At 34.4% G+C, this 21197-nt stretch overlaps 1 protein-coding gene across 2 annotated transcripts in view; it reads right to left on the reverse strand.

Moving 5' to 3' along the window:
* Positions 1 to 2064: 2064 nt before the first annotated feature.
* The window catches only part of LOC149776255 (von Willebrand factor D and EGF domain-containing protein-like), a 55298-nt gene continuing 36165 nt past the window's right edge, over positions 2065 to 21197 (reverse strand). The window contains exon 14 of one of the 2 annotated variants that reach the window (XM_089942309.1): positions 2065 to 3987. In XM_089942309.1, the coding sequence (XP_089798435.1) occupies positions 3591 to 3987 (397 nt within the window). In that variant the 3' untranslated portion in view covers positions 2065 to 3590. Of the gene's footprint in view, positions 3988 to 8418; positions 8716 to 21197 lie in introns of those variants that run through there. The other variant, XM_089942310.1, reaches the window with a different exon arrangement.

The raw sequence follows: 21197 nt of genomic DNA on the forward strand, positions 1-21197 counted from the left end.
ATGACCCAACTATATCTTGACAGAGTAAACCATAGTTGCATGATTCATTGCTGGCAATAAACTAACTTTCCTTTCGAATAGTAAATATCACAGGGACAATTATAATTATGTCTTAAAGTTAATACAAGTCGTCGTGAACATAGGATGGGGAACAGAGCAAGGCCTTACTACAGTTATGTGGGACTTCTGGCGCTTACCTTGTATGCCACTGACTGGAACGAGCCTGGGTATTGCGCGTATTTGCTTAACAAGATCTAAACTTTACCAAGGCATCTATCTGCAAATGTTTGTTACCAAGTCTTGTTGTGGAAACGTTTAACACTTTCGCATCTGAAAACATTTATATTGAGGCAAATTATTTGATATAAGCTCGCCAGTGTACAAAAAACTATCATCTAATCCAACTTTTCCCGAATATAATGTCTTTGTGCCTCATCACAAAGCGGCAACACATAATCTTGCTAGAGCTGTATAATATTATATTCCTCAATCATCACGATAGCTCTACAATCCCCCCCCAAAAAAAAATTATTTTGATCATTTGCAAATTCAAAAGTACTTACGTGTAAAGTAGGAATGATCTTTAAAAGGTAGTTTTCAGCAGTATTTTTACTTATTCGATATTAGAACGTTACGTTTATTCTGCGTCTTTTAGTAATGACAGTGCGAGCGTGCCATTGAGTCCGATAGACGCTTACGCTATCGTAAGACTTCTGTGGAGGCTAGTTTAATAACTTTTTCTTATATATAAATGTGTTGAGGAAAAAAAAACAGAGGGCCGATTATTTCATATTATAAATTTTTTCAGATTATTTGTAGCATTGTATTTATAGATCAAATGATAGTTCATTTTAAAAAAAATATTTCTAAGTATATTATTTTCTTTTTAATTGCCATTTCATCCCAGATTGACATTGAATCCTCCCCAATCAAGAGGATATAGAGCATGACATCATATTTAAAGAGGTAAATACTAATGTTAAATGCACTGTTCCTTGTATTTCGTTATAACAATTTATGATTTCTTGCATTATCTGTGAGAAAGTACTTATTGTAATTTACAAATGGGTAACATGATGCAACATGGCATCAATTTTCAATAAAACTTCCTCACTACATCTCCAGGTCAGGATCTTGAACATGTCCTATGATATTTTTATGGCCCGCACGACATGGCATAGGATGATTTTGCAATGATTTTTTGCAGTTTGGGAAGCAATGTTCGCCTTGTATTTAGCGTGATTCTGGAATAATAGTTTTCAAAGGAAACATTTTTGATCAACTTTGCCCAGGTTTTCATTGTAGTTGCATTACTGGGTTTGATTACTTCAGGGTAAATTAAAGAGCCAATGAAATATGTTCAATAAGTCAACTATAAGAAAGTAAACTATTATAACAAAAAACGGTTATTTAATGTATTATTTATTGAAAATTATAAAAGAATTTATGTACAAACTCTATAAATTAAACGATCTGTTTGTCTGTTCAGATTGTATCTATCAACATTATACGATAATGTTATAATACACGATGCGTTGAATATAAAGCATATATAAAAGTTATTGACAGCTTTGCACACACGCACACACACACAAACACAGACACACACACACGCAATGATCTAACATTTTGTAATCTAAAAACATTTCCAATTACTTAAAATTACTTTACCAACAGTACACGTTAGTATTAAATCATCTTTCAGCTGAATTTTTGTCTATAAATTCTGCTAGTAAAACAAATTATTGGTCGACTTAATATGCAACTCGCGTATGGAAAGATTATTGCAAATACAGAATGGTGTGAATTAACTTTCAGAAGGGCAGGTCATACTAGGTTATTCATATGACTAGGTTATTCATATGTTGTTCTAAATGTACTGTTATACATAGTATACTACAATATGTTTGAAGAATAATAAGCTATTACATAGTGTTTTACAAGGGTATAACACAATTATACAATAGATAAAAAATGTATATATATATATATATATATATATATATATATATATATATATATATATATATATATATATATATATATAGTGTGTGTGTGTGTGTGTGTGTGTGTGTGTATGTGTGTGTGTGCTATCCTAAACAAGCCATAGCTACTTTGATGAAGATTGATGCATATTAGTAGTTTCTTTACGGGGAATGTTGTCATATTTCGTGAAATCGACATTTAATGAAGATAATCTCTCGATTCCTTCTAAAACAATTGTTAAGTATTGCAGGAAAATATTTTCCTTTTCTATTACTTGACCAGTAGAGTAATTAGCATTTACGAGTTATATCATCATTGCATATCGCACTCTTTATGTATGAAAATTACCGGCTCTAAGGCTCAGTTTGGTTGAATCTTTAACTGAAGAAAGATGTTAGTAAGGTTGTACTTTAAAATGATTAGTATTAGTATTTCACTTAAATTTAAAATAGGAAGGGTTCTTCACAACGTTCTGTTTTTCTTTGATCGTTGTTTTACCTATTTCCTTTTTCCATGTTAGATGAAGCCGACCCATTTAATTCATTATTAGAGATTTACCCTCAGTGAGAAACACCTACTTCATCCTTTCTGAATATCGTTTGTGGATAGGTTGGGGAGGGGGAGGATAATGTTATATGTTTATAGAGATATAGAAAACACCCATGCTCATGCGATGTCGTTGTTTGAATTTAAAATCAATAAAATAACTGATACATTTGAGCCGTGTGTAGATACAATATCTGAATATTGTCATGAACTGATATTTTAATTCCCAAATTAGCCACGGTTATCAGCCTTTCGTAAAATTTGTCTACAGTTTTAGTTTACAATAGTTGGTGTCTTGCAAATCACTTTTTAAGCATGGCATATGGACAACTGCCCATAATATACAAGTCATAGTCATTAAACCCATACTATACAAGTCATAGTCATTAAACCCATAATATATAAGTCATAGTCATTAAACCATAATATCCAAGTCATAGTCATTAAACCCATAATATACAAGTCATAGTCATTATACCGATAATATACAAGTCATAGTCATTCAACCCATAATATACAAGTCATAGTCATTAAACCAGAATATCCAAGTCATGGTCATTAAACCCATAATATCCAAGTCATAGTCATTAAGCCCATAATGTACAAGTCATAGTCATTAAACCATAATATACAAGTCATATCGTTAAACCCATAATATACATGTTATAGTCATATAACCCATAATATACAAGTCATAGTCATTAAACCATAATATACAAGTCATAGTCATTAAATCCATAATCTACACGTCACAGTCATTAAACCCATAATGTAAAAGAATAAACTGGATATATTACTATATGCATGATAAAATGTTGACATATCATATATACTGCTAAATATTAATCTAATATTTTACTATATACAGTTATCAATATGTCGGAAACTTATGATTGGGTATGTTTTCGGTACAATAATACGTCAATGGTAATTATGCTTCTTTTACAGACCAATGAGAAATCTGTTTAGTAATTTAAATTGGTAAGATGAACGTTGACGACAGAGTAAAATCAAGTCAACTTGTATTGTTTGCACATCAAAATAGATTGAAGCGCTGCTTAGAATGCTCCTTTTCTTGCTGGTTCAAGATATCTTTCGTCATTTTCTGACCCGACTTCAGTGCTTGGGTGATGCTGAGTGAAAGTTTTCTCATTGGACTGCACGCGTTCCGGTAGCTGAGGTTTTGCCAGCCCGACGATGGTATCGGAAATTTTATTCAAATATGAATATCCATCTGATGCGTCTTTCTCTGTTTTCGTCAGTTGCATATAGGTGTTATGGCCAGGCTCTGGTTCAGCTGTCGGGAATGGATTGCCAAGTCTTGTGGAGTGTGTCGCTGGTTGATCGTTTATCTCCTGGTATACATCTTCAATAATCTCGATATCCTCTACCCTGTTCTCCACATGTTGAATGTCTATGTTTGATTGAACTGTCGCGTTGTTTTCGTGTGTAGCCCTATGGAAAATGGATACATCTAACGTTATTTTCAAGTCTGTATAAAATAATCAAAGCTACATAAAGAAATATAATACATAGGAGTGATATTAGCAACAAAGCTATCATGGAATGGAGTCTAGAACTTTTATGGGAGAAAAAAGTTTAATTTCCTCCTTTGTTCGAAGGCAATTGTATTTCATATGGCAATCTCAATATGTTGTACTGTATAAAAGTTATCTATTATTAAACTATACTATAAAATATCCGATGTTTGTATTTTGTAGCATAATATTATATCTCATTGCAGTGTAATGAAACAACATTGAAATATACTCGGGATATTCTGATCGTTAGGTCAGTGTTTAGCATGAATTATGATGACAATAATAGTGCCATAAGATCGTATTACACATGTTCCACTTAGGGAATCATCATACGTGTATATTCAACTACATTACGCAGTAGCTATGTATAAATTGAGATGAATTTTAGAACCATAAGAATGAGCTATTCGAGAAAGAAAATTTAGTTTTGCAATTTAGCTAGTTTATTTCCTTTTCAATCTAACATACTATCTTTCAAGAACCTAAATATACTACTAACACAAAAGCGACCGCTCCGGTGGCCTAGTGGTTAGAGTGTCCGCCTCGGGAGACTTACCAAAATTGTACTAACAGCTGCCTTGCTTGGCGCTCAGCATTACGAGGTTAGTGTTAAGAATAGTCGTCATTATTCTGGTGTCAGGATAATGTGACTGGGTATGAAATCATGCTACATGTCTGCGGTATAATGCCCCAGTGCTAGAAATCACTATGAACTGTCACACTGCAGACATCGTAGCGATATGACTGATCTTTTTAAAGCTACGTTAAAAATCCAGATCACACACACACACGAACACACACACACACACACACACATAGATACACACATGCCGCTTTGACACTAATTCAATATTTATATTATTCATAAATAATATGCTCCAAACCTCTAAAATGCCATTCAAAATAACCACTTTGCTTAACTAGAGCACATATTGACAATCATAAATAAACTGAGGCGAAGAGATTCTTTCACATCATGCATCAGGTAGAGCAGCAGGAAGGGCGAACAGACCACTTGGTTGAAATATAATTTGCTTAAAACAAAACATCATACGAAAAAAAAATAATGTCACAGGTTATTTGTCGTATGTACTTTGTTTACATATATGAGGTCGTACCCTTCCTGCTGCTGTAATTAAATCATTATGTTGTAATAAATAATGGTACATCCGGAATCTCAGACTGCAAGAATAGCTCGAGAACGATTAGAATCAATCACAAAATTTCTTCATGTTAGAGATTCATTCACAAAAAACCTACGAGCGCAGCAGGAAGCACAAGTTGAGTACGAAGAAGACACTAAACAACTATTTAAACCCGTCACTACAGCTACAGAAAAAGCTGCAGCGGCTGCTGAAAAACAAAACTATATGGGGAGATATTAAGGAAGAGGATGAGAAGAGGAAAAATGGTATTTTTCCAGTATTGAAACAAACCTCAGAACAAACTGAAAAAATAGCAAGAAGAACCATACAAACAAAAAAGATTTTACAAAAACTTCCAACTAATATTGCTGCAGCTCAACCTCCACCTGTCGATGAAGAAATACATGAGGGTATTTGAACAATACGTACTGAAGTCGCGAACGTGAAAAAAAATTGCACCTCATCCTAAAACAGGAAGAGTAAATATTGAATTGATTGCAAAATTTAACGAAGGGTTTATTGAAGATATTGGAAATACTAAAGAAGAAAAATTACCCGAAAAATATTATTTGGTATATTTAATAAATCTGATATTTTAAAACCCGGTTATGAAAAACAAAGAATGAAAATTTTATTAAGTGGGTATGTCGTATATATTACAACATAAAACAAGTAAAAAATAATGATTATATACACGATAAACTTGTTAAAGAAATAAAAAGACTTGATAGAGAGAGAGAGAGAGACTGGAACAAATAGAACAACAGCCGGAACCTTCATATCAACTTCTTCCACCTCTGCAACAGATAGAACAACAACAATCTTCTTCACCGCAACAAAAACCTTCACCTCTGCAGCGATTATACACCCAACAACATACTAAACTGAGGAAACGAATTGAGGAGTTTGAAAAAGAAAGAGAACAGATGTTGGCAGGAAATGATGATGATGATCTTCCGAGTGCTGTAGGAAGTGGTTTCTTGACCACATCAGGAGGATATAATCTTGTTTGTCCTGATAATATAATCAATGACGTGTCACGATTAGAAGTTCTTATCGGAGGAAAACGTGTCGGAAATAACTCACCAGAAATAACCACTGAAGCAGCTGATATTTGTCGGTGATTATTTCAGGGTGGTATCATGGATATCAGTGTTTACCGAGAACTTATCGATGAACTTGTTGATGATTACAGTGACTAGTTGGTAGATAAATGGTAAATAAAATAAAAATGATCATGTATTACAGACATTATAGACCCGTACAGGTCAGAGCGGTAAACTCACGATTACCAATCTACAGAGCAACTTACGGAGATGGACTTGGTGATGTTGTTCAATGGTTATTTAGAAGATTAGCTCCAAAAGTAGCACCAGTTGCAAAACAATTATCTATGAAAGCTATTGATCTCGTTCGTGAAAAACCTCCTGGTGCAATTGTCAATGTTGCTGGTAAGGCCTTTTTGGTGATCAAAGATAGAATAGCACGATTAATAAGACGAAAATCACAACCAGTAAAATTACTAAGCACTACAGATATGCCCGCAGACGTCAGTAAAATAATAAATCAAGCCGCAAATAAAAACTAGCAGCCTTGATGGATCAAGAAACTAATGAAGTACAAAAAAAATATTACTGTAAATTTGATAGCAGGAAGTGGACTTCGTGTTCGTCGATAATTGATTTAAATCGAAGATATATAATAAAATGTTCAAACGTATATCCGACTCAGTATTTAAAATGGATGAACCGGTCATCAAAGATGAATCGGTACGTGATTATCAGTTTTATTCCTATGATGCAAGACAACCAAATCAACGGGGGCGTATCGAACTTCAAGTTCAGGATACAAGTATATATTTCTTACCCGCTGAGGCATTTATTGAAGTAGAAGGTGAACTTGTAAAGGCGGATGATACTGCATACGATGCCAATGCAAGAGTTGGTTTTGTCAACATCGGAATCATGGTATTATTTGATAACGCCACATACATGATTGATGGAAGAAATATCGAATCGATTCAGCCGGATGTCGATGTTGCAAAAACAATAATTGGTCTAGCAAGATATTCTGATGATTATACAAGATCAGCTCGTCCATCAATGATGTTTGCTAAAGATATTACCAACAACGCTGATCATATTCAACATATTATGTTACAAACACCACGAAATACTACATCTGATCCACAACCAGCTGAACCTGGATAAGAAGATAGACCAGGTGCTGCTTTTGATATTATAAAAGGTATTAATGGAAATTACAACTTAGGATTTGCAACACGCCGAGCAATGTTGTTAGGAAATAGAAATTTTTCGTGTGCGATTCCGCTGTCTCACATATTCGGATTTTGCAGAGATGTTAGAAAAGTCATGTTTGGAGTTCGACAAAGTTGTACTTGTAAGAAAAGGTGATGATAATGATGCGATCTGGCGAGGGGATGGTGTGCTGATGCTGGTAGAGTAAATATAACGAAACTCTCATTGTGAATGCCGGTATTAATTCAATCGGTCACAGAAGAACAGAAATTATTGTCTTTTATGGATCAAGGCGGTAAATCATTACTGTATTGGTTAACAGTAACCACAGATGCCGTTCAAAGTACCGTTAGAGGTATATTTACATGGCATATAGCATCACAGCAAGGTGTTTCTGCGCCACGAGATATCTTTATTGCGCTGCAAATTAATAATCGGTTGAATAGTCAGGAACTTTCACATATGATATTTGACAATTTCGGTGTTAGCGAGGTTTCGTTAAGGATAAACGGACAACAAGAACCATCCGAAGATATATCTTTAGATTATACCATAAATCATGTGGCACGCGCATATCATCGTTTGATGACATTTATGGGACGTGATCTAAACATAGACAAAGGGCTGCAAATATCACAGTTCGATTTTACAAAACTGTATCCGATTTATTACTTTTCGCTGTCGTATACACTTCACAGCTCATGTTAATACCCCGCCAGTACTCGCGGCTGGTCCACCAGTTGTTTATGGTCTTTACAGAGCAATCGCGGTTATACTCAGCGACAAAGTGATGTTGCTTGAAGGTGGTAGTGGTCGAATGAGAATCGTTGATGCACCAGTTGAAAATCTATAATCATTATTTGGAGCGTGGCAAGTATTTATCATAAAATGTCATACAGTCATGTTAATGTCACTCTGACTCCCGGTCAGGTGAAAAAACTTCAATCAAATTCAACAAAAAACTGCGGAACAAAAATAACGTTGAAACAAGATAAGATTTCTAGTGGTGGTCCAAATAAATTATCGTTAACAAAATTTCAGATTAAACACTTTAATAAAGCACTGAAATCAAAAACTGGAGTTCAACTTGTTCTTTCTCCGAGTTATTTTAAAGATATGGTTAAAACAGGTGGTATTTTCCCACTTCTTGCAGCAATACCAGCGTTCATAGCTGCTGCCGCTCGGGCCGTAGCAAAAGCAGTCGCGGTAGGTGCTGTTGGAACCGCTGCTGGAATGGCTCTAAAGAAAACAACAGGAAAAGGATATCAAAAAGGGAGCGGGTCAAATATTACCAGAAACTTACCTGGGGAGAGGCCTAAGATTACCAGGGACATATCTAGGAAAAGGTCTGAGGATTCCAGGAACCTAAACTTCACACCGATGTCAAATTTCGATTTCCTTGATGATGCTAAACAGCTAAAAATAAAAAACTTCAGAGGTGTTTTTATGCGAGATCAATTACCGAAACAACCGAATGAATTCGAAATTGGTATTATTAATCTCGACTCGAATTCAGAACCCGGTACTCACTGGGTATCGTACGCGGTTGATCCATGTGGAATCGTTTATTTTGATTCATACGGGTTAGCTCCACCGCCTGAGTTTATCAAGTATGTCGCGTCACTTCACACGCTAGTTTGGTATTCAACGTTACCCACACAGACAATGACAGATCCGCCAATATGCGGCCGTGAAGTAATTAATGTACTTAATGCTATATCAAAATCATCCAAACCACCACATAAGGTCGTGCATGACTATACAAGTAACCGATTCGTTTTAAACAGCTCTTAGATCTTATATAATGGTTGATATTTACGGAAGAAGATCTTCTTATCCGGCGTTAAAAAAAAAGAAAGATGGCAGTGATCTGTCGAAGTACGCAACTAAAGATGAACTCGCTGTTATTATGAATCTTGCTGGAGTTGACCCAGATGAGGTTGTTATTTTTCAGAATCGATATGGTAAACTAAAAGCCAGCAATATCAAATGGAATGATATATTTCGACGAGTACTCGGTGCGGTCACGGATAACATCCCTGTGTTTACTGACAGCGGGAAAATCAGGGATTCAAGTATATCTTTTGCAACTATCAGAGATGAAATTGCAAGAAGCGTTGCTAATCACGTGAAACATAATGGTGACACAATGAAGGTAGAACTCAGCATGAACGGGAATAAAATCGTAGGTTTAAGAGATCCAACATCCGACGAAGACGCAGCAACAAAAAATATGTTGACACCAACTACAGCACCGTAGATGGTAAACTATCCACATTACGGGCCGAGTATGACGTTCACGTAAACGCGTTCACAAATCTCCGTAGAAATTTTAGAAAACTTAACGATACCGCAGACGAATTTTTTGGTAATTCGTTGATCGTTGACGCAAAACTATCTGATATAACAAAAAAACATTAGATACGATTAAAAAAACACAAGTAGACATCGTAGCGGGGATTCCTGAAATCGTTAATAAAATTAGTCTGATTAAACTTCCAGCGGGAATAACTCCCAGGCATATTGCCAACATCGCATGCACGGTATCATCTGGATTCGCAACATGGTCAACGCAGAATAATACTCTCAAATATACCGCAACAGTCAATGGCGTGTACAGGTTGTCTGTGTTCAGTGCTGCAATATTTGAGATATTCACAACATATCCCTGGCGACATTCGACCGATAGGTTTTCCGGGGTTGTGACTGTTGTATTAAATAAAGGAACCGAAGAAATATTTGCACTGGAAGCAGCTGATAAGACATTAACCTCAACATCTTACTGGTGGTGTTTGGAATTTGTAGCTGAAACACCTCAATTATATACTGTATAAAATAATAATAAGTACCCCAATCGACGTTCAAACATTCAGGTACAATCAAGCACGTGAATGGCAAGTAAAATTAAAAGATATCGTCGAACATTATACAGTAAAAATAAAAAAATATAGACGACGACTAGTTATCGTCGACGTGATTGTTTATTCAGTATCCGCTGTTGTTGCTGGAACCGGTGTGATATTATCAACAATGACAATGATGGCACCAGTAGCCGTGACAGTCTGTATTTCAACTACAACAACGATTGCAGGCGTTTTTAATATCATCGCAAAAAAATATGTACTTGCACAAATGAAAAATTATCCGATTACATGATCAAATTACATACAGCTACGGTGGCATATTCCAAATTATCTTCGTTGTTATCAGCGACTCTCAGTGATGGAATTATATCTCATTTCGAGTTTTCAGAGATGATTAAAATATGCAACTGCGCTGGTATTAAAGGTACGAGTATTAATAATGACATCAGTAGAGCTACTCCAGCAGATCGTGACAAGCACAATCCCGCACAAGACCACGATGATCTCAGTAAACTCGACTAATCCTGAATTTAGCACCAATTTTCCAACTGCCATTCCACTAAAAGAAATTGCACTAGCACAATTACGAGTATATCATAGTCCGCCAAATATCACATCAAAATCATTTAATGGTACACCAGCAAATTGTATTTGCTAATAAAAACAAACTGGATGGAACACCTGACTAGAACGCTGTTGGAATACCAATTGGTAGTTATCAGATTGAGCAAATCAACGATGAATTTCAGCGCAGAATAAAAACTATCACTGGGAAAGAATCAAAAATAACAATAACAGTCCATTAACCAACGCTGTTTTCTGCAATCGAAATAAACTCTCCCGACTACATCGTGGATATTTATCAGAGTTCAATCAGAACGATGTTAGGATGGCCGGATATTCCCCCCGTGCATAAAGGACCACCAGAACCGAAGTTAAATGAATTTCTCACGAACGAAGCAAAGTTTATAACAACTCCAAAATACCGAAATTCGTATCCATGGACTGGTAAGGATACTCATATTATTAATGATGGAAAATTATATCCTATAGTACCGTTTTCTATCATTGATTATGATCGTAAAACTTCAACTAGTATTGTTTATGAAAGATATTTCAGAGAAACAGCTAGTAGAATTAAAACTGAATACACAACTACATTAACGACATCAGCGCATTTATTTAAAAATTATATCATGGAGTATCCCAATATCGATCTAAAAAATCAGGTCATTGCACGATACAACATTTAAATAAAATTATTTCAGACCTTAAATACACTAATCAGAATATTGTTGAGGTAATAAAAGTTAATACTTATATACTCAGAAAAGAAATAAAATGTATCGAACAAATATATATTGATCATTATAAAATAGCTGAAGCGGATTTATTAAATTTTATACTACCAGGATTTGAAACCGACGAATTGACAAAATCAATCAATGATCTTATCAACGAAAACTTTCTTAAAATTGTTGAGGCATGGAGAAAAATAGCTCCACCTCCGGTTCTTCTTAGATACAATAATGATGCATAAGGAGGCGGTAGACATGTATCCCCCGGAATAGTTAATATAACATCGACAATCGCGGTTAATCTAGTTCGTGATGTGATCGAAGGTAGCTATCAAATAGACCTTGGAAAATCAAATCAGGCTCAGCAAGGACATATTCTATATACGCTCACACCACAAGTTCCCCCTGGAAGTTTAATCGTGCAAGAACCAACTAATCTCATTTATCTGCGGTGTCATACTAATATATTAACACGAATACATTTTAAGTTCACATACCACCTGGGACGCTTAAATGACCTACGGGGAGAGGAATTAATTGTGAATCTGTATGTAAAATCGTAGATTTTTGTCGTAAGATTTTTATCGTAATGATCTTTAATCAGAAGTATTGTATTTTTATCAGAAATATTTTATTTTTATCAGAAATATTTTATTATTATTATGAAATATTTTATTTATTCTGAAATATTTGATTTATTCTGATATATTTTATTATTATTATGAAATTGATGGGTTGTTTGATACTTAAAATCATATAAATCGATCAGATTGTTAATTCTGATAGGTTGGTTGATATTTAAGATCATACAAATCGATGAGATTGTTAATTCTGATGTGGTGGTTGATACCTAAAATCATGTAAATCGATCAGTTTTGCAAAAAAAAGCTACAAAAAATATATTATTATTATTCTGAAATATTTTTTTTATTTTCTCAGAAATATTTTATTTATCAGAAATATTTTTTTAATTCTGAAATTGATGGAGTGGTTGATACTCAGAATCATGTAAATCAATCAGTTTGTTAATTCTGATATGTAGTTAGGTAGTCAAAATCATGTAAATAGATCAGTTTTACAAAAAATACTACAAAAATATCTTATTATTATTCTGAAATATCTTATTATTATTCTGAAATATTTTTATTTATTCTGAAATTGATGGGTAGTTAGGTAGTCTAAATTATACAAATCAATTTTGTAATTCTGATCGGGTGGATGGTTCTCATAATTAACAAAATCAATCAATTTTGCAAAAAATACTACAAAAAAATCTTATTATTATTCTGAAATATTTTTTATCACAAATATTTTATTTTATCAGAAATATTTTATTATTGTTCTGAAATTGATGGGGGTGGGTGGTACTCAAAATTATACAAATCAATCAGTTTGTTAATTCTGATTGGGTGATTGGTACTCAAAATTAACAAAATCGTTCAGATTTTATGGAAAAAATAGAATAATAAAATATAAAATAATTCAGAATAATAATAAAATATTACACGTGCTCATGTTCAGTAACGAATTTACTTTGGATCGTTTCACGATCTAACATAATTTTTCTTAATTGTCTTACATGAGCATTAATTGTTTTCTTTGCCTTGCATTCACGAGATAATTTCAATCTAATTTTTTTCTACTGCGGCACGAATTCCTTGACATGATCATTTTTTACTGCAGCTAGTGACTGGAACATCGCTGCCTGAATTCGTTTTATAAACTTGTATTCAGACGACAGTGTAAAACCACCATCAATTTTACGCTTTTCTAAAAATTCAAATTCAGAAATAATCTTTTCAGGATTCAGTTTTTCAGATATATTAATACCGTCTTTTTCTATTTTTTTATAGCAACAATTACATCATTGATATTTTCATGGTTCATTATTTAGTATATACATATATATATATATATATATATATATATATATATATATATATATATATATATATATATATATATATATATATATATATATATATATATATATAATAAAAAAATATATATCCCATGTGAACCTCTAGTAGAGTGTTCCAACAGGCTCAGGAGGATGTTTCAAGGACAGCACCACATACATAATGAATGAATGACGACACACAACATAATCCACTTATGAATCCCTAGTCGAGTGTTCTAGCAAGTTCAGAGGATACACAACACAACATATAATGCCTTTATGAACCATTAGTCCAGTGTTCTAGCGAGTTCAAAGGGTATCTGAAACACAGACTACTATGCGAGCCCATAGTCGAGTGTTCTAGCGAGCTCAAGAAGGTGTGTTTCAAGGACAGCATAACATGTATAATGAATAAATGAATGAAGGACAGTACAAACATAAATCTTAATTAAGGACGGCACAAACTTAATGGACGATACAACACCAAGGACAGTACAAACATGTACGGGGTCTTCTCTACACTCAACAGATTTTGACACCCACCCCCAATAATCTGCCCTTGGGTGATACAAAACATGTATCCACCACTGGTGACGTGGTGGGAGGGTGCGGTTTACGAATAGATCGTAAAGATTTCTACATTAAAACAACGGTTTATGAATAGATCGTAAATATTTCTGTACTAAAACAGCGGTTTCTGAATAAATCGTAAATATTTCTGCATTAAAGCAGCGGTTTCTGAATAGGTCGTAAAATATTTCTGTTTTAAAACAGCGGTTTCTGAATAGATTGTAAAATATCTGTACTAAAACATCGGTTTCTGAATAGATCGTAAAATATTTGTATTAAAACAGCGTGTTATGAACAGATTTAAAAATAACTTGCTATACTGTACGATGTAACCACGTTTATTTTTCTATTTGGTAAGTTAGAAACCATAAAAATCCTTCTACGAGTATAATTATTGATATTAATATCGACGTAGACGATTAATTAACTAATTACGAAATGAAATCATAATCTACGGAGAAATATATGTTTACAGAATTATCTTCCTTCGCTCAAGTCGAAAAAAATAAGTAGTATGTGAGTGGGAATATTTTACCCAAAAAATAAATAAATAGTTAATAAATATAATTTGAGGTAATTACTTGCTCTAATGGTATTGGAAAATAATTTTTTGTTTATATTTCTTGGAAAGAGTGGACTTGGTTATATTTTCAGCGACGTATTTTACCACACGCGAGTTAATATCAAAGTATTTCGCAGCAGAATACATTGATTGAAACGTTTTCTCTTCACCAGTATCTACATTTGCAGATTTAACAACCCTCCTTGCTACTGTTTTTTATATTTACCAGTCCCTTCCCGTGCAGAATTATCGCTCTGTGTAACAGCTTGAAAGTTGTATAAATTATTATTAAGTTTATTTCCATCAATATGATCGATCAGAAGACCGGCTTTGATCACCCCAAAGAAACCCTCGTATGTGAAACGATGACAGAGATAATTTTTCTTCCCAATAGAAAACATTAGATAACCAGTATTAATAACAAAAACAACAGGTCTCTTCAACCTGCAATTCTAATCATGCCATCACGATTTGGTTTGTAGTTCGTTATTATAGAATGCTTTATAAACTTGTGGTTCATATTTTGGTCCATTTATATAATAATATTATTTGTTTAAATCATAATTTATCTGAAACTTAGATAATCCTCCACGGATTTTATAGCGTTGTTACTGTTATTATTTTCTTTTGTCATAATATCTTTTAAGCTCGCGATATTTTTTTCCACCACAATTTGCGCATAATTGTGTTTTTCTTCGTACTGCGACACCACATCCTTTTTACAGGATTTATTACCAGGAGTCAATGAACCGATAATCAACCATTTGCATCGAGACATTGCATATTTAATATTTTAATTAAAATACTTGTTTGAAATATAATATGAACGAATCCGATAGATTATCCAGAATCAAGCCTTGGAAAGCAGATACATTTAAGCTCGGCTTGACGGAATATCTCCTGACCTACCGATGCAAGATCTGGTTGATCCGAAAAATAAAAGTTTGATTAATAAAATTCACGATGCCAAGAAAGAATTTCTTGCTGATGGTGTATCTCATGTCTTGCCAACGTTCAAGATTATACGCAACAAAGATATCATCGACGCTACGATGAACGACAAACGAGCGGCAACTATCATGAATTACCTTGACAATCGCAAATATCTTTTCAGAATAAAATTTGTCGTGCTAACAGAGATAGATGATTGGATTATTCGTGACAAATATGATCCTGTTCATGCTAAAAAAAAACTGTCATACTAAGTAAAGATTCCAAACCAGGTCTATTGACTGGTATTGACAAACCCTATTATGAGCGAGCGTATCCTGTAACAGCAGTTATCTATGGAATCTATCCGATAAATGAAAAACCCAGAGTTGATAGGCTGAAGCCGATGAAATTTTAAAAACTAAACTGTGTAGCTGAACGAGTAACAGAACATTTTACCGTTTCGACTCCTGGAAATGGTTTAACAGATAAAAAACGTAAAATAATAAACGAGTGGGGAGAAATGGTTAAAGATACCGGAGCGTCTATCAAAGATGTCGCTGTGTTAGGAAAAAATAAAAATTTCCAATAACCATAGCGACGATAACAGGAGCGATTTTGTATCAATCAAAATATAAATCAAAAGGAGCTTCGATTAAAAGTATTGATCATAACGCACACGCGTGGACTAACGCAGTAACAATATTTCCACGAGATCGAACTGTTAAATTTTATCTCCCAGATAATTCTGGGGGAGGCATGTTTGATTTTATTAACAGAAATCAGGAAAAACGATCCCGTGTCAATATGGTTATTTCAATGTTCTGAAAACGACGAATCGGATATGGAAGAAAGAGTAAATTTGATCAATTTGTAAGACCGAAGGCGTTACTTATCGAACAGATCTTCTTCACGAGAAAATGAAAAATCTTGCGCTCAATATACTGATGATACTGACGAACTATTAAGCAAGTGTTTTACTGTTCCGTCAGTTGCGGCTCATTTTGCTAGAAAGAAAAATTCGTGGAAACCAACTAGATTTGATTTTCTCAATTATATAATATCGAGTTGTGTCGAATACGGCCACGGTAGACTATGTAATACTAAATACGATCATCAAGATGTTATTCCGGTTGATATGGTTGCATGTTATGCGGGAAGTTTTCTCGGATACGGAGATTGTTCTGTATATTTTAAAAGATTCGGTCATCCGACACATGAAATGACGCGAGTATCGATAAATTGACCATTACCGGATTTTGACCTGACTGGATTTGCTTGTGCCGAATCATTCGAGTTTGCTAAAGATCTTCATACAATTTGTTATGTTTGGTTTGGTAGGCATTTTTCAGAAAAAATGTGGCTACCAATAGTACTATTACGATATATGCTTGATTGTGCGATATTAATATCGCTGACGATCAGCGAAGCAATTATATCATATCGGAAACAATCCGAGGTTTGGTTACCAAAACAAAAGGAATATTCCGATGATGAAAACCCCAACAAAACTGATTAGGAGACTAAAATCGCAAAAGATCTCGGCAGAAAAATAATCGGTAAATTCACCCAAGGAGGTTCATATGATCATAAACGACATTGTACAAGATTGATCATGGACGATGCTGAGTTAGATTTTATAATCGCTGATACAACGAATAAAAACACGTTTATAAGTCGAGAAATAGTTTTTTTGCCAAATGGAAATAAACTAGGTACAATTGTGAGTTATATCGACGGTGAGTCACCTCAATATACTCATTTAAGATCATCAATGTTAGCGTACGTTTCAATAAATATATTATCGATGATAAATAAGGTTTCTGAGTTTGCTGTCAGAGTCGCTACGGATTCGTTTTATATCAATAAAAAATATTCAGGACTGATAGAAAAATTAAATATAGGCACTTGTGCATCGTGGGGTTCGTGGAGAATAAAAAAGGAAAATATACTTAATTATTCCGAATTCGCTGATGTTACAATTAAAGGTATTTACCTGATAAAAGCTATCGTCTGCACCATCGGTATACGATCCAATAACTAGACACAAGACAGTTTATCTAAACGGACCTAGAGGTTTTCGTAAAACCACTCGAGCGATCGAACTATTTCAGAACTCAGATATGATCGTGCTAACACATATACACAGACTCGGGGAGAAATGAAACAACTAGGAGTACAATCATGTACTTATCACAGCTTTTTTAGGTACAAAAGTGATACTTGGACTCCTGATCGAATGGGAGAAAAATATATTACAAGATCATAATACGGGATGAAATATGTGCTGTATCATCAGAAAAAAATTAAAAACATTTCTCAATTGGTTATTAACAAGAAATACTGCTGTGATAATGTGCAGCGATCATGGTCAGCCACCACCTATAGTTGGACCATCTCCACATGATTGGCTGAAAAATTTCGTTGATTATTACGAAGAAATAACTGACGATCATAGAGCACTTGATGCAGAATTAAGAGAATTAAAAAAAATTAATCAGACTACAACCGAATAAAATTCAATGTGAAGTAATGCGCGAGATAATTTAGAAACACCCATGAAAGGCTTTTTACAAACGTGGAGACCAAACGATTTGATAGTGGCAAGTAGGAAGATAGTTCGTGATACACTTCAACGGAAGTTGTTTCAGTTACAACGAGAAAAGTTTCCAACATTGCCAGTTCCGTTATGTTATCGACCAGCAGATACGCGACGTCAAAATATTGACGTTGATATACCAGGACAGGGGAAACAGAATCTTGTGTTGAATGATATTGTCGCATTTGATGTTGATGCTGTTGAAGATGCTCTACATTCATATAAATCCCCGTGGACGCTTGGATACGCGATGACGATTCATTCATCTCAGGGATTAACTATTACTGATACAGTTGTTTGGATCGTTGATGATCGTATCGAATGGTCGAACTTAGTTTATCTTGCAGTATCTCGAGTTAGAAAAATATCTCAACTGCCGAGAATTGTCATGGACTCGTCAGTGATCAATGATGGCCTCGATAATGATATAATAAGAAATAAATTGGCTGGTTATAAACAAAGTGACAAAAAAAAAAAAAAGATAAACGCGATTTTGATCTTGATGTTGAATTTATTAACACACTGAAACAACAGCAGAATAATCATTGTGCAAGTTGTAATTGTATAATGCTGTGGCGGTATCTGAAAAATGATCCAAGACAATTGTCCGTAGATAGAAAAAATAACAATTTTGGTCACACGCGAGAAAGTACTATGTTGACCCTTCTTGAGTGTAATCGACGTAGAGGTGCTAGGTAAGTGATTTGGGTGGTAATTGTGTGTCCTCGGGAATTATTTGTAATTGTTCACGTACAAATAAACGTAGAGGAGCAGTTGAATCCAGTCTGTAGATTGCGGGTCTATCAGTGGATCTTGTTACGCTAGATATCTTGTGCGTCGCAATACTCCAAATAGGATCAATCGCTCTTTCTTTACCACCTTCAAGTTCACCGGGTTCATATAAATACCTGACAGTGGTATTACCTAATACTGGTTGTGTTGAAAAATCACGTCGTTGTTATGTAGGTATATGCGCTTTGGTAATTACATGAATAGATTTCATGTTGGTTGTTCGAGTAAACTCATTATTTAATGTAGTTATTACGTTTGGTAATCTTTCCACCAATTCGCGAGATCTCGTATCCTGAATAAATTCTTTCGCTTATTGATATCCAAATAACCGCTCAGCGAGTGTTCGATTAAATCGTTCAACGATTGTCTGATCACGATGAATTGCAGTATGGCCTCGTCGTATTTTGACATTATGTTGTTTCATCAACGATGATACTGGACCAAGAAATTCCTTGCCAGGATCAACCTGTAATAATTGTGGCCATCGTAAACCACCTCGTTGATAAATTCGCTCAAACGCATCGGCTACTTCAAATGATGTTTTAGTTGATAATGATTCTGCATCTTTGTATCTTCTTGCAACATCAACAACAGTCAGCGCGTATCTGTATATTATTTGACGTCGACCAATTTTAACGGTATCATATCGTAGAAATAATATATCAGCCTGATGAACTTCATTAGGAACACTAACATCAAAATGTACAAAGTGAATTTGATAAGGTGGCGGTAAATAAATTTGCCATATTGCTTGTTTGGATAACCATTTTGCGGCTGTAGAATGCTTGACTTTTGCTGCATTAGCGAGTTTACTAATTGTTGCTTTACCCCTCAGTATCCAATTGGGGAAGAATAAATCGATTCCATTTATACATTACCAGCCCCTAGCGCTAATTTACCTTTCATCGCGGATCTTACTAACCAATTAGCTAATGATTATCTTATATTTATATTTTTTATAGAATTTAATGAATGAATCAATTTCACATCTGCAATATGTCTGTCTTGTAAATCATTGCTTTTATACGCAACATGATGAACATGACACGCTTTATCAACAGCGTTTATTGGTTCATCGCCTGGTTTTGGTTGATCCTGATTATCAAGCCTAATATCAAGTCGGGTTCCATGGCCACAGTAATTATATCCTGGTAGATGTTTTTCTCTAGAGTATTTAGCCAAGGGAGTGCCTCTTAACTTTGACATTAATTTAGCAATATCACCACCATCTTTTTTAGGTAAAAAAGAAAACCTTTTTTTTTTTGTTACATACTGCACATTTTCCACCATACGCTATTCTCGCATTTTTTGTTGTAACCGTGGATAGATCATTAGTTGGGGTTTTAGTTCTACAGCGTAAACAATATAGATTCATGTATTTATATAATATGGATATAATTGATGTCTCAGCGACTCGAAAACGAGAACCTGTCAAAAATCATCCTGCATTACCGAACTCGATTTGGATCATACTAATAGGACCATCTGGAAGTGGAAAGACACAGTTATTACTTAATCTTATAATGAGATGGCTAAAATGGGATAAGTTGTATTTGGTAGCCCCGTCTGTAGATGAACGATGTTATGATGTACTTAAAGATTTTAATGAAAACGCAAGATTATTGGACAAAGATAACGATGTTATCGAGTTTATAACCGATATTGATGAAGCACAGTCTGTAGATTCTATTGATGGATTAATTAATAATTTGGTTGTATATGATGAAGTGATGCTGGATAAACAATCAAATCCTGCTAGAATATTTTCTCGAGGTAGGCATAAAAACACTGATGTGATTTATGTTACTCAACGATATGTACAAATACCAAAGGTGATTAGAGACAATTGTAATATTTTAGTTGTGTTTAATGGAGCTGATACTCATACGTTGCGAAATATTCATCAAACTCGATGTGGCGGTGACATGGATATAAATAAATTTAGAAACTTTTTTTCACGAGCGCAAGCTACACCGCATGGATATATAACAATAAATTTACATGATCCCAGAACAAAATATTGAATTGGAATTGATAAAATGTTTGGATAAATTAATAGCAGCAGGAAGGGCGCGACCTCATATATGTAAACAAAGTACATAATAATAATAACCCATGACCTATTTTTTTTTTTGTATGATGTTTTGTTTAAAGCTAATTATATTTCAACCAAGTGGTCTGTTCGCCCTTCCTGCTGCTGGTAGGC

This window comes from Sinohyriopsis cumingii, chromosome 18 (genome assembly GCF_028554795.1).
Source record: "Sinohyriopsis cumingii isolate HCF-2022 chromosome 18, ASM2855479v2, whole genome shotgun sequence".
Classification (NCBI taxonomy): domain Eukaryota; kingdom Metazoa; phylum Mollusca; class Bivalvia; order Unionida; family Unionidae; genus Sinohyriopsis; species Sinohyriopsis cumingii.